Here is a 13,797-nt window from a genome sequence, read left to right on the forward strand (position 1 = left end):
TCGTTTCTCTGTGCCGTTCTCGTTATAGTTGCGCTGTGGACTCATTCTCATAGAATTATTTCTACTTTACAGCTATAAAAGAATAAACACGAACATGCTGAGAGTAAATGAGTTTATTTTTTCAAGAGAATCACAGTAACATTACAAATCAAAGTGATGAAGAAAAACTAAAACAGAGCCAGCTTTAAAAAGTGAGTCCTGCAGTGTCACATGATCTGCCATCAGTCACATGATCAGTCACATGCTGATTTCTGCGGCTCCTCGTTCTTATCTGACCCTGAATCCCCTCTGAGAGTCTTTAGGAGCGGATGAGGCCATGAATGACCACGCTACCTGTGTGTGTGTGTGTGTGTGTGTGTTTACGGTGCCATCCAGAAGGGCATGGGCTGCGTCTGCGGCGTGTGTGTGTGTGTGTGTGTTTTGGGCCGGTGAGGAGAGGGCGAGAGGTACGTATATCCTTTCGAGGGTCCGTGATCGTCCTCTTCATCCGAGGAATCTCCAGCGTACGCCACCAGCCCGGCCCGGACTCGCTTCACCTGCGGCTCTGATGACACCAGAAACCAGAGACAAGCACACAAACAACACCATACCAGCAATCAAGGAAACAGGAAGTTAAACAACCGCATGTCATTGGAAGCGTCCAATCAGGAGGCGGAAGGGAACGAGGCCCCGCCCATCAGGCATCCCCCCACAGGGACATGAAAGAGAGAGAGAAAAAACACAGAGAAAGAGAGAGAACACAGAACACAAGAGAGACGCCCGTTAGTGCGGAGTCACACGGCACGGCAGGGGAGGAGCCTCAACTCAACTAACCAATCACGGCCCTCAAGCTGAAGCGTGTAATTTCCTGTGAAACGCCACGCTTCAGCTTTACCTGTGCTAATGATACAGTCCCGTGCTGCAGCTCATCTCTGTGTGTGTGACTGACAGACATCAGCAGGAGTGTGTGTGTGTGTGTGTGTATAAAGCGTGTCTTACCCAGAAGGCTCGGCGGTGATATCTTCTCGTCTGCTTTCTGAGATCTCAGTCCGTTGATCGGCGCTGACACACACGCCATGATCGTTCTGCTGCTGCGCAACACACACACACAAACACACACCTCAATCAACAACATGATCACATGATTAACGTTTACTTTCAATACAGAAAATCATGATAATGTTTATAATATCGTATAAATATATAAATGTAAGTGAGTTTTGATCATATCATCATTCGCATTTATCAGTTTCATCGCTGCACTATTATTTAAAACAGTCCTGAACACAGTGTGTGTGTGTGTGTGTGTCCGTTCAAGAGCAAGAGAACGCAGAGACGAGTGTGTAGACATCACTGTGTGTGTGTGTGTGTCCGTTCAAGAGCAAGAGAACGCAGAGACGAGTGTGTAGACATCACTGTGTGTGTGTGTGTGTGTGTGTCCGTTCAAGAGCAAGAGAACGCAGAGACGAGTGTGTAGACATCACTGTGTGTGTGTGTGTGTGTGTGTGTGTGTGTGTGTGTCCGTTCAAGAGCAAGAGAACGCAGAGACGAGTGTGTAGACATCACTGTGTGTGTGTGTGTGTGTCCGTTCAAGAGCAAGAGAACGCAGAGACGAGTGTGTAGACATCACTGTGTGTGTGTGTGTGTGTGTCCGTTCAAGAGCAAGAGAACGCAGAGACGAGTGTGTAGACATCACTGTGTGTGTGTGTGTGTGTGTGTGTCCGTTCAAGAGCAAGAGAACGCAGAGACGAGTGTGTAGACATCACTGTGTGTGTGTGTGTGTGTGTGTGTGTGTGTCCGTTCAAGAGCAAGAGAACGCAGAGACGAGTGTGTAGACATCACTGTGTGTGTGTGTGTGTGTGTGTGTGTGTGTGTGTGTGTGTGTGTGTGTGTGTGTGTCCGTTCAAGAGCAAGAGAACGCAGAGACGAGTGTGTAGACATCACTGTGTGTGTGTGTGTGTGTCCGTTCAAGAGCAAGAGAACGCAGAGACGAGTGTGTAGACATCACTGTGTGTGTGTGTGTGTGTGTCCGTTCAAGAGCAAGAGAACGCAGAGACGAGTGTGTAGACATCACTGTGTGTGTGTGTGTGTGTGTGTCCGTTCAAGAGCAAGAGAACGCAGAGACGAGTGTGTAGACATCACTGTGTGTGTGTGTGTGTGTGTGTCCGTTCAAGAGCAAGAGAACGCAGAGACGAGTGTGTAGACATCACTGTGTGTGTGTGTGTGTGTGTGTGTGTGTGTCCGTTCAAGAGCAAGAGAACGCAGAGACGAGTGTGTAGACATCACTGTGTGTGTGTGTGTGTGTGTGTGTCCGTTCAAGAGCAAGAGAACGCAGAGACGAGTGTGTAGACATCACTGTGTGTGTGTGTGTGTGTGTGTGTGTCCGTTCAAGAGCAAGAGAACGCAGAGACGAGTGTGTAGACATCACTGTGTGTGTGTGTGTGTGTGTGTCCGTTCAAGAGCAAGAGAACGCAGAGACGAGTGTGTAGACATCACTGTGTGTGTGTGTGTGTGTGTGTGTCCGTTCAAGAGCAAGAGAACGCAGAGACGAGTGTGTAGACATCACTGTGTGTGTGTGTGTGTGTGTGTGTCCGTTCAAGAGCAAGAGAACGCAGAGACGAGTGTGTAGACATCACTGTGTGTGTGTGTGTGTGTGTGTGTGTCCGTTCAAGAGCAAGAGAACGCAGAGACGAGTGTGTAGACATCACTGTGTGTGTGTGTGTGTGTGTGTCCGTTCAAGAGCAAGAGAACGCAGAGACGAGTGTGTAGACATCACTGTGTGTGTGTGTGTGTGTGTGTGTGTCCGTTCAAGAGCAAGAGAACGCAGAGACGAGTGTGTAGACATCACTGTGTGTGTGTGTGTGTGTGTGTGTGTGTGTGTCCGTTCAAGAGCAAGAGAACGCAGAGACGAGTGTGTAGACATCACTGTGTGTGTGTGTGTGTGTGTGTGTCCGTTCAAGAGCAAGAGAACGCAGAGACGAGTGTGTAGACATCACTGTGTGTGTGTGTGTGTGTGTGTGTGTGTGTGTGTGTGTCCGTTCAAGAGCAAGAGAACGCAGAGACGAGTGTGTAGACATCACTGTGTGTGTGTGTGTGTGTGTGTGTCCGTTCAAGAGCAAGAGAACGCAGAGACGAGTGTGTAGACATCACTGTGTGTGTGTGTGTGTGTGTGTGTGTGTGTCCGTTCAAGAGCAAGAGAACGCAGAGACGAGTGTGTAGACATCACTGTGTGTGTGTGTGTGTGTGTGTGTGTCCGTTCAAGAGCAAGAGAACGCAGAGACGAGTGTGTAGACATCACTGTGTGTGTGTGTGTGTGTGTGTGTCCGTTCAAGAGCAAGAGAACGCAGAGACGAGTGTGTAGACATCACTGTGTGTGTGTGTGTGTGTGTGTGTGTGTGTGTCCGTTCAAGAGCAAGAGAACGCAGAGACGAGTGTGTAGACATCACTGTGTGTGTGTGTGTGTGTGTGTGTGTGTGTTCAAGAGCAAGAGAACGCAGAGACGAGTGTGTAGACATCACTGTGTGTGTGTGTGTGTGTGTGTGTGTCCGTTCAAGAGCAAGAGAACGCAGAGACGAGTGTGTAGACATCACTGTGTGTGTGTGTGTGTGTGTGTGTGTCCGTTCAAGAGCAAGAGAACGCAGAGACGAGTGTGTAGACATCACTGTGTGTGTGTGTGTGTGTGTGTGTGTCCGTTCAAGAGCAAGAGAACGCAGAGACGAGTGTGTAGACATCACTGTGTGTGTGTGTGTGTGTGTGTGTGTGTGTGTCCGTTCAAGAGCAAGAGAACGCAGAGACGAGTGTGTAGACATCACTGTGTGTGTGTGTGTGTGTGTGTGTGTCCGTTCAAGAGCAAGAGAACGCAGAGACGAGTGTGTAGACATCACTGTGTGTGTGTGTGTGTGTGTGTGTGTCCGTTCAAGAGCAAGAGAACGCAGAGACGAGTGTGTAGACATCACTGTGTGTGTGTGTGTGTGTGTGTGTGTGTGTGTCCGTTCAAGAGCAAGAGAACGCAGAGACGAGTGTGTAGACATCACTGTGTGTGTGTGTGTGTGTGTGTGTGTCCGTTCAAGAGCAAGAGAACGCAGAGACGAGTGTGTAGACATCACTGTGTGTGTGTGTGTGTGTGTGTGTCCGTTCAAGAGCAAGAGAACGCAGAGACGAGTGTGTAGACATCACTGTGTGTGTGTGTGTGTGTGTGTGTGTCCGTTCAAGAGCAAGAGAATGCAGAGACGAGTGTGTAGACATCACTGTGTGTGTGTGTGTGTGTGTGTCCGTTCAAGAGCAAGAGAACGCAGAGACGAGTGTGTAGACATCACTGTGTGTGTGTGTGTGTGTGTGTCCGTTCAAGAGCAAGAGAACGCAGAGACGAGTGTGTAGACATCACTGTGTGTGTGTGTGTGTGTGTGTGTCCGTTCAAGAGCAAGAGAACGCAGAGACGAGTGTGTAGACATCACTGTGTGTGTGTGTGTGTGTGTGTGTGTGTCCGTTCAAGAGCAAGAGAACGCAGAGACGAGTGTGTAGACATCACTGTGTGTGTGTGTGTGTGTGTGTGTCCGTTCAAGAGCAAGAGAACGCAGAGACGAGTGTGTAGACATCACTGTGTGTGTGTGTGTGTGTGTGTCCGTTCAAGAGCAAGAGAACGCAGAGACGAGTGTGTAGACATCACTGTGTGTGTGTGTGTGTGTGTGTGTGTCCGTTCAAGAGCAAGAGAACGCAGAGACGAGTGTGTAGACATCACTGTGTGTGTGTGTGTGTGTGTGTGTCCGTTCAAGAGCAAGAGAACGCAGAGACGAGTGTGTAGACATCACTGTGTGTGTGTGTGTGTGTGTGTGTCCGTTCAAGAGCAAGAGAACGCAGAGACGAGTGTGTAGACATCACTGTGTGTGTGTGTGTGTGTGTGTGTGTCCGTTCAAGAGCAAGAGAACGCAGAGACGAGTGTGTAGACATCACTGTGTGTGTGTGTGTGTGTGTCCGTTCAAGAGCAAGAGAACGCAGAGACGAGTGTGTAGACATCACTGTGTGTGTGTGTGTCCGTTCAAGAGCAAGAGAACGCAGAGACGAGTGTGTAGACATCACTGTGTGTGTGTGTGTGTGTGTGTGTGTGTGTGTGTGTGTGTGTGTGTGTGTCCGTTCAAGAGCAAGAGAACGCAGAGACGAGTGTGTAGACATCACTGTGTGTGTGTGTGTGTGTGTGTGTCCGTTCAAGACCAAGAGAACGCAGAGACGAGTGTGTAGACATCACTGTGTGTGTGTGTGTGTGTGTGTGTGTGTGTGTGTGTGTGTGTGTGTGTCCGTTCAAGAGCAAGAGAACGCAGAGACGAGTGTGTAGACATCACTGTGTGTGTGTGTGTGTGTGTGTGTCCGTTCAAGAGCAAGAGAACGCAGAGACGAGTGTGTAGACATCACTGTGTGTGTGTGTGTGTGTGTGTGTCCGTTCAAGAGCAAGAGAACGCAGAGACGAGTGTGTAGACATCACTGTGTGTGTGTGTGTGTCCGTTCAAGAGCAAGAGAACGCAGAGACGAGTGTGTAGACATCACTGTGTGTGTGTGTGTGTGTGTGTCCGTTCAAGAGCAAGAGAACGCAGAGACGAGTGTGTAGACATCACTGTGTGTGTGTGTGTGTGTGTGTGTGTCCGTTCAAGAGCAAGAGAACGCAGAGACGAGTGTGTAGACATCACTGTGTGTGTGTGTGTGTGTGTGTGTCCGTTCAAGACCAAGAGAACGCAGAGACGAGTGTGTAGACATCACTGTGTGTGTGTGTGTGTGTGTCCGTTCAAGAGCAAGAGAACGCAGAGACGAGTGTGTAGACATCACTGTGTGTGTGTGTGTGTGTGTGTGTCCGTTCAAGAGCAAGAGAACGCAGAGACGAGTGTGTAGACATCACTGTGTGTGTGTGTGTGTGTGTGTGTGTGTGTGTGTGTGTGTCCGTTCAAGAGCAAGAGAACGCAGAGACGAGTGTGTAGACATCACTGTGTGTGTGTGTGTGTGTGTGTGTGTCCGTTCAAGAGCAAGAGAACGCAGAGACGAGTGTGTAGACATCACTGTGTGTGTGTGTGTGTGTGTGTGTCCGTTCAAGAGCAAGAGAACGCAGAGACGAGTGTGTAGACATCACTGTGTGTGTGTGTGTGTGTGTGTGTGTCCGTTCAAGAGCAAGAGAACGCAGAGACGAGTGTGTAGACATCACTGTGTGTGTGTGTGTGTGTGTGTGTGTGTGTGTGTGTGTGTGTGTGTCCGTTCAAGAGCAAGAGAACGCAGAGACGAGTGTGTAGACATCACTGTGTGTGTGTGTGTGTGTGTGTGTGTCCGTTCAAGAGCAAGAGAACGCAGAGACGAGTGTGTAGACATCACTGTGTGTGTGTGTGTGTGTGTGTCCGTTCAAGAGCAAGAGAACGCAGAGACGAGTGTGTAGACATCACTGTGTGTGTGTGTGTGTGTGTGTGTGTGTGTGTGTGTGTGTGTCCGTTCAAGAGCAAGAGAACGCAGAGACGAGTGTGTAGACATCACTGTGTGTGTGTGTGTGTGTGTGTGTGTCCGTTCAAGAGCAAGAGAACGCAGAGACGAGTGTGTAGACATCACTGTGTGTGTGTGTGTGTGTGTGTGTGTCCGTTCAAGAGCAAGAGAACGCAGAGACGAGTGTGTAGACATCACTGTGTGTGTGTGTGTGTGTGTGTGTCCGTTCAAGAGCAAGAGAACGCAGAGACGAGTGTGTAGACATCACTGTGTGTGTGTGTGTGTGTGTGTGTCCGTTCAAGAGCAAGAGAATGCAGAGACGAGTGTGTAGACATCACTGTGTGTGTGTGTGTGTGTGTGTGTGTCCGTTCAAGAGCAAGAGAACGCAGAGACGAGTGTGTAGACATCACTGTGTGTGTGTGTGTGTGTGTGTGTCCGTTCAAGAGCAAGAGAACGCAGAGACGAGTGTGTAGACATCACTGTGTGTGTGTGTGTGTGTGTGTGTCCGTTCAAGAGCAAGAGAACGCAGAGACGAGTGTGTAGACATCACTGTGTGTGTGTGTGTGTGTGTGTCCGTTCAAGAGCAAGAGAACGCAGAGACGAGTGTGTAGACATCACTGTGTGTGTGTGTGTGTGTGTGTGTCCGTTCAAGAGCAAGAGAATGCAGAGACGAGTGTGTAGACATCACTGTGTGTGTGTGTGTGTGTGTGTGTGTCCGTTCAAGAGCAAGAGAACGCAGAGACGAGTGTGTAGACATCACTGTGTGTGTGTGTGTGTGTGTGTGTCCGTTCAAGAGCAAGAGAACGCAGAGACGAGTGTGTAGACATCACTGTGTGTGTGTGTGTGTGTGTGTGTGTGTGTGTGTGTGTCCGTTCAAGAGCAAGAGAACGCAGAGACGAGTGTGTAGACATCACTGTGTGTGTGTGTGTGTGTGTGTCCGTTCAAGAGCAAGAGAACGCAGAGACGAGTGTGTAGACATCACTGTGTGTGTGTGTGTGTGTGTGTGTGTCCGTTCAAGAGCAAGAGAACGCAGAGACGAGTGTGTAGACATCACTGTGTGTGTGTGTGTGTGTGTGTGTGTGTCCGTTCAAGAGCAAGAGAACGCAGAGACGAGTGTGTAGACATCACTGTGTGTGTGTGTGTGTCCGTTCAAGAGCAAGAGAACGCAGAGACGAGTGTGTAGACATCACTGTGTGTGTGTGTGTGTGTCCGTTTCAAGAGCAAGAGAACGCAGAGACGAGTGTGTAGACATCACTGTGTGTGTGTGTGTGTGTGTGTCCGTTCAAGAGCAAGAGAACGCAGAGACGAGTGTGTAGACATCACTGTGTGTGTGTGTGTGTGTGTCCGTTCAAGACCAAGAGAACGCAGAGACGAGTGTGTAGACATCACTGTGTGTGTGTGTGTGTGTGTGTGTGTCCGTTCAAGAGCAAGAGAACGCAGAGACGAGTGTGTAGACATCACTGTGTGTGTGTGTGTGTGTGTGTGTGTCCGTTCAAGAGCAAGAGAACGCAGAGACGAGTGTGTAGACATCACTGTGTGTGTGTGTGTGTGTGTCCGTTCAAGAGCAAGAGAACGCAGAGACGAGTGTGTAGACATCACTGTGTGTGTGTGTGTGTGTGTGTCCGTTCAAGAGCAAGAGAACGCAGAGACGAGTGTGTAGACATCACTGTGTGTGTGTGTGTGTGTGTGTGTGTGTGTGTGTGTGTGTGTGTCCGTTCAAGACCAAGAGAACGCAGAGACGAGTGTGTAGACATCACTGTGTGTGTGTGTGTGTGTGTGTGTGTCCGTTCAAGAGCAAGAGAACGCAGAGACGAGTGTGTAGACATCACTGTGTGTGTGTGTGTGTGTGTCCGTTCAAGAGCAAGAGAACGCAGAGACGAGTGTGTAGACATCACTGTGTGTGTGTGTGTGTGTGTGTGTGTGTGTGTGTGTCCGTTCAAGAGCAAGAGAACGCAGAGACGAGTGTGTAGACATCACTGTGTGTGTGTGTGTGTGTGTGTCCGTTCAAGAGCAAGAGAACGCAGAGACGAGTGTGTAGACATCACTGTGTGTGTGTGTGTGTGTGTGTGTGTCCGTTCAAGAGCAAGAGAACGCAGAGACGAGTGTGTAGACATCACTGTGTGTGTGTGTGTGTGTGTGTCCGTTCAAGAGCAAGAGAACGCAGAGACGAGTGTGTAGACATCACTGTGTGTGTGTGTGTGTGTGTGTCCGTTCAAGAGCAAGAGAACGCAGAGACGAGTGTGTAGACATCACTGTGTGTGTGTGTGTGTGTTTGTCCGTTCAAGAGCAAGAGAACGCAGAGACGAGTGTGTAGACATCACTGTGTGTGTGTGTGTGTGTGTGTGTGTGTGTCCGTTCAAGAGCAAGAGAACGCAGAGACGAGTGTGTAGACATCACTGTGTGTGTGTGTTTGTGTGTGTGTCCGTTCAAGAGCAAGAGAACGCAGAGACGAGTGTGTAGACATCACTGTGTGTGTGTGTGTGTGTCCGTTCAAGAGCAAGAGAACGCAGAGACGAGTGTGTAGACATCACTGTGTGTGTGTGTGTGTGTGTGTGTGTGTCCGTTCAAGAGCAAGAGAACGCAGAGACGAGTGTGTAGACATCACTGTGTGTGTGTGTGTGTGTGTGTGTGTCCGTTCAAGAGCAAGAGAACGCAGAGACGAGTGTGTAGACATCACTGTGTGTGTGTGTGTGTGTGTGTGTGTCCGTTCAAGAGCAAGAGAACGCAGAGACGAGTGTGTAGACATCACTGTGTGTGTGTGTGTGTGTGTGTGTGTGTGTGTGTGTGTGTGTGTGTGTGTGTGTCCGTTCAAGACCAAGAGAACGCAGAGACGAGTGTGTAGACATCACTGTGTGTGTGTGTGTGTGTGTGTCCGTTCAAGAGCAAGAGAACGCAGAGACGAGTGTGTAGACATCACTGTGTGTGTGTGTGTGTGTGTGTGTGTGTGTGTGTGTGTCCGTTCAAGAGCAAGAGAACGCAGAGACGAGTGTGTAGACATCACTGTGTGTGTGTGTGTGTGTGTGTGTCCGTTCAAGAGCAAGAGAACGCAGAGACGAGTGTGTAGACATCACTGTGTGTGTGTGTGTGTGTGTCCGTTCAAGAGCAAGAGAACGCAGAGACGAGTGTGTAGACATCACTGTGTGTGTGTGTGTGTGTGTGTGTGTGTGTGTGTGTGTCCGTTCAAGAGCAAGAGAACGCAGAGACGAGTGTGTAGACATCACTGTGTGTGTGTGTGTGTGTGTGTGTGTGTGTCCGTTCAAGAGCAAGAGAACGCAGAGACGAGTGTGTAGACATCACTGTGTGTGTGTGTGTGTGTGTGTCCATTCAAGAGCAAGAGAACGCAGAGACGAGTGTGTAGACATCACTGTGTGTGTGTGTGTGTGTGTGTGTGTGTCCGTTCAAGAGCAAGAGAACGCAGAGACGAGTGTGTAGACATCACTGTGTGTGTGTGTGTGTGTGTCCGTTCAAGAGCAAGAGAACGCAGAGACGAGTGTGTAGACATCACTGTGTGTGTGTGTGTGTGTTTGTCCGTTCAAGAGCAAGAGAACGCAGAGACGAGTGTGTAGACATCACTGTGTGTGTGTGTGTGTGTGTGTGTGTGTGTCCGTTCAAGAGCAAGAGAACGCAGAGACGAGTGTGTAGACATCACTGTGTGTGTGTGTGTGTGTGTGTCCGTTCAAGAGCAAGAGAACGCAGAGACGAGTGTGTAGACATCACTGTGTGTGTGTGTGTGTGTGTGTCCGTTCAAGAGCAAGAGAACGCAGAGACGAGTGTGTAGACATCACTGTGTGTGTGTGTGTGTGTGTCCGTTCAAGAGCAAGAGAACGCAGAGACGAGTGTGTAGACATCACTGTGTGTGTGTGTGTGTGTGTGTCCGTTCAAGAGCAAGAGAACGCAGAGACGAGTGTGTAGACATCACTGTGTGTGTGTGTGTGTGTGTTTGTCCGTTCAAGAGCAAGAGAACGCAGAGACGAGTGTGTAGACATCACTGTGTGTGTGTGTGTGTGTGTCCGTTCAAGAGCAAGAGAACGCAGAGACGAGTGTGTAGACATCACTGTGTGTGTGTGTGTGTGTTTGTCCGTTCAAGAGCAAGAGAACGCAGAGACGAGTGTGTAGACATCACTGTGTGTGTGTGTGTGTGTGTGTGTTTGTCCGTTCAAGAGCAAGAGAACGCAGAGACGAGTGTGTAGACATCACTGTGTGTGTGTGTGTGTGTGTGTGTTTGTCCGTTCAAGAGCAAGAGAACGCAGAGACGAGTGTGTAGACATCACTGTGTGTGTGTGTGTGTGTGTGTCCGTTCAAGAGCAAGAGAACGCAGAGACGAGTGTGTAGACATCACTGTGTGTGTGTGTGTGTGTGTGTGTGTGTGTGTCCGTTCAAGAGCAAGAGAACGCAGAGACGAGTGTGTAGACATCACTGTGTGTGTGTGTGTGTGTGTTTGTCCGTTCAAGAGCAAGAGAACGCAGAGACGAGTGTGTAGACATCACTGTGTGTGTGTGTGTGTGTGTGTCCGTTCAAGAGCAAGAGAACGCAGAGACGAGTGTGTAGACATCACTGTGTGTGTGTGTGTGTGTTTGTCCGTTCAAGAGCAAGAGAACGCAGAGACGAGTGTGTAGACATCACTGTGTGTGTGTGTGTGTGTGTGTGTTTGTCCGTTCAAGAGCAAGAGAACGCAGAGACGAGTGTGTAGACATCACTGTGTGTGTGTGTGTGTGTGTGTGTTTGTCCGTTCAAGAGCAAGAGAACGCAGAGACGAGTGTGTAGACATCACTGTGTGTGTGTGTGTGTGTGTGTGTTTGTCCGTTCAAGAGCAAGAGAACGCAGAGACGAGTGTGTAGACATCACTGTGTGTGTGTGTGTGTGTGTGTTTGTCCGTTCAAGAGCAAGAGAACGCAGAGGAACCAACTAAGTGTTCGAGCGCTCTCTCTCTCTCTCTGCGAGTGTGTGTGTGTGTGTGTGTCTGTGCGCACAGATAACGCTAGAGTCCTGATTTTCGCCTCTCTGCGTGTGTGTATGAGTCTGTGTGTGTGAGAGTGTGTGTGTGTGTGTGTATGTGAGAGTGTGTGTGTGTTGAAGTGTCTGACCTGTCTTTCTCTCTCACAGGCCCCGAGGAAGCAGCAGACGGGGGTCCTGACGACTCGGAGCTGCCCACAGACATGCCTGCACCTAAATTAGTCATATGAATGGGTCCATGCTATGAGCAGAAAAACACAACAGCATTAACACACACCCTCCTTTACAGACACACACATCAGTGACTGATCATCTCTCTCTCTTACACACACACACACACACACACCAAATGAATCTTATACAGAAGGGGGGGGGGGCACATTTACAGTCAGACAGTGAGCAGTTCCCATCATACACCACAAACCCTAGTGAGCTGCTGTATGCTAATCGGCATTTTAAAGTATTTATTAAATTCAAACAATTTTTTTAAATATTAATAAAACTAATATTTCTATTAAAACTATTGATACTATTAGTATCTCAATGAAACTAAATGAACCCTGATTAGGACAGGTTGTTTGTTCCTCTAGTTCTGCGGCTCACTAGAGTCTGGTCTTTTATCAGCTGTCATTCACTACAAACATCCAGATCCTCCTGACCCCTCAGGCTCCGCCCACAAACCGTCTGTCACCATGGAGACAGGAAGCTGACGTCACACACACCTGCAGAAACGGGGTAAAGCCGTAAGGTGACGAGAGCAGGGTCCGGCGCGGGCCGACAGCTCACCTGGTATCCCAGAAGGCCTTGCTCCGACTCGTCCGGCACCTCCTCTGTGAAGCGGCGCTTCTGTGGCGGGACGGGCGGAGCCACGGGTCTGGGCGGAGCCGAGAGTGTGGGCGGAGCCACGGCAGGGGGCGGGAACTGAGCGGGAGTAAGAGTCTGGAGACACACACACATTATTTATAAAATATAGTTTTTAAGAAGTTTATCATCTAATATTTATATTTTATATTGTTTGAGCTTTATTGCAATGAATCAAATTGTTCTTAAAGGGGGGTATAATGCCCCTTTTCACAAGATGTAAAGCAAATCTCTGATGTCCCCACCAAGTGTGTGTGTGAAGTTTCAGCTCAAAATACCACACAGATATTTAAATAACATGTTAAAGTTGTCACTTTCTGAGGCTGAGCAAAAACACATTGTTTCTCGTCTGTCCCCTTAAATGCAAATGAGCTGCTGCTCCCGGCACAGGAGGCGGAGCTTCAGGAGCTTGTGTGCGTGTGTGTGTTAGCAGCTCTGATTACCACACACACACACACACTGAAAGTTTAAAAAACATTTAGCCTTTTATGTTCAAACCAGAGTCAGAAAGAAGTGACAACATTACTGAACGGTTATTAGATGATTGTATGCATCCGATGTGGTGTTTACTATCTTGATGTCTTTAATTAGCATATTCTGCATGATAATCTATAAATCGCTCGTGTGGGAACTGTTGTAAGAAGACTACAGAGTGACATGATATTGATATAGGGCTGTGACGGGGGGGGGGGGGGGGGGGGGGGGGTTACATCTCAATTAAATACATTTTAAAATAAAATAATAATAATAAAACGAGGCTCAAACATCCATTTCGTAACAGACGTGTGTGTTTATTTGAGCACTTCCATCAATGAAACATCACACTGAAGCCTGTAAAGCATTTAAATAAATATCAGTAAATTATATTAACTTAAAATAATAAAATAATGAAGTTAAATATTTAAAAAACATTCATTTCATATTTCCACACGGATGCATGATTTTGCGCTGCCAGAGAAAGCCGAACTAATATCACCCGTGTGTGAGAAACGCGCTTTACAAATGAACTTGACACGCTTTACCAAGTTTAATAACAAGCACAAACTGTGTTCAAATAATTAGACGTGTAAATAAAAGAAAGCGTTTTCTACTGTACCACGGTAACGAATGTGAATATAATAGGCCTAATTAAAAGCGAACCAAAGGAAGAAACGTTTATAATCCACTGCGAAAATGTGTGAGTCGCGAGTGAAGATTTGGGAAAAGAAACGAGATTCCCAGTGGAGTAACTACTGGAATAATGTTAAATCCGCTGATAATCGGGAGACCGGATCGTAAAACACAAAGCTTACATTTATTTGCTCTCGCAGAACTCTCTCTCATTCGTCACGAATCCAAGCGTTTCCATGGCTGCGATGTAACATTTAATGGCTAACCTATTATTTCTGTTGTAAACAGAGTTTTGCGCTTCACTCCTGTCTAATATTCATGTTAAACATCATTCACATACAAAAAGAAGTGTTTTGGCGGCCCAGCGCCGGTGCGAGTTTACCGGCACAACAACTCTTCCTCTTCTCAACATGGACCGCGCGTTCCGGGGGCGGGGTTTATGTA

The 13,797-nt window shown here is 48.4% G+C and overlaps 1 protein-coding gene across 7 annotated transcripts in view; it reads right to left on the reverse strand.

The window, feature by feature from the left end:
• Window positions 1-98: 98 nt before the first annotated feature.
• Window positions 99-13,797, reverse strand: part of khdc4 (KH domain containing 4, pre-mRNA splicing factor) — a 43,666-nt gene continuing 29,967 nt past the window's right edge. For 2 of the 7 annotated variants that reach the window (XM_077232620.1, XM_077232618.1), the window contains 4 exons: window positions 12,169-12,321; window positions 11,514-11,623; window positions 979-1,067; window positions 99-544 (listed from right to left, as the gene is read on the reverse strand). In XM_077232620.1, coding sequence (XP_077088735.1) covers window positions 360-544; window positions 979-1,067; window positions 11,514-11,623; window positions 12,169-12,321 — 537 coding nt within the window. In that variant the 3' untranslated portion in view covers window positions 99-359. Of the gene's footprint in view, window positions 545-978; window positions 1,071-11,513; window positions 11,624-12,104; window positions 12,322-13,797 lie in introns of all 7 variants that reach the window. The other 5 variants (XM_077232619.1, XM_077232617.1, XR_013204858.1 and 2 more) reach the window with 4 other exon arrangements.

The sequence above is a fragment of the Siphateles boraxobius genome, unplaced genomic scaffold, assembly GCF_051911475.1.
Source record: "Siphateles boraxobius isolate OS27281-9 unplaced genomic scaffold, OSU_SipBor_1 178, whole genome shotgun sequence".
Taxonomy (NCBI): Eukaryota; Metazoa; Chordata; class Actinopteri; order Cypriniformes; family Leuciscidae; genus Siphateles; species Siphateles boraxobius.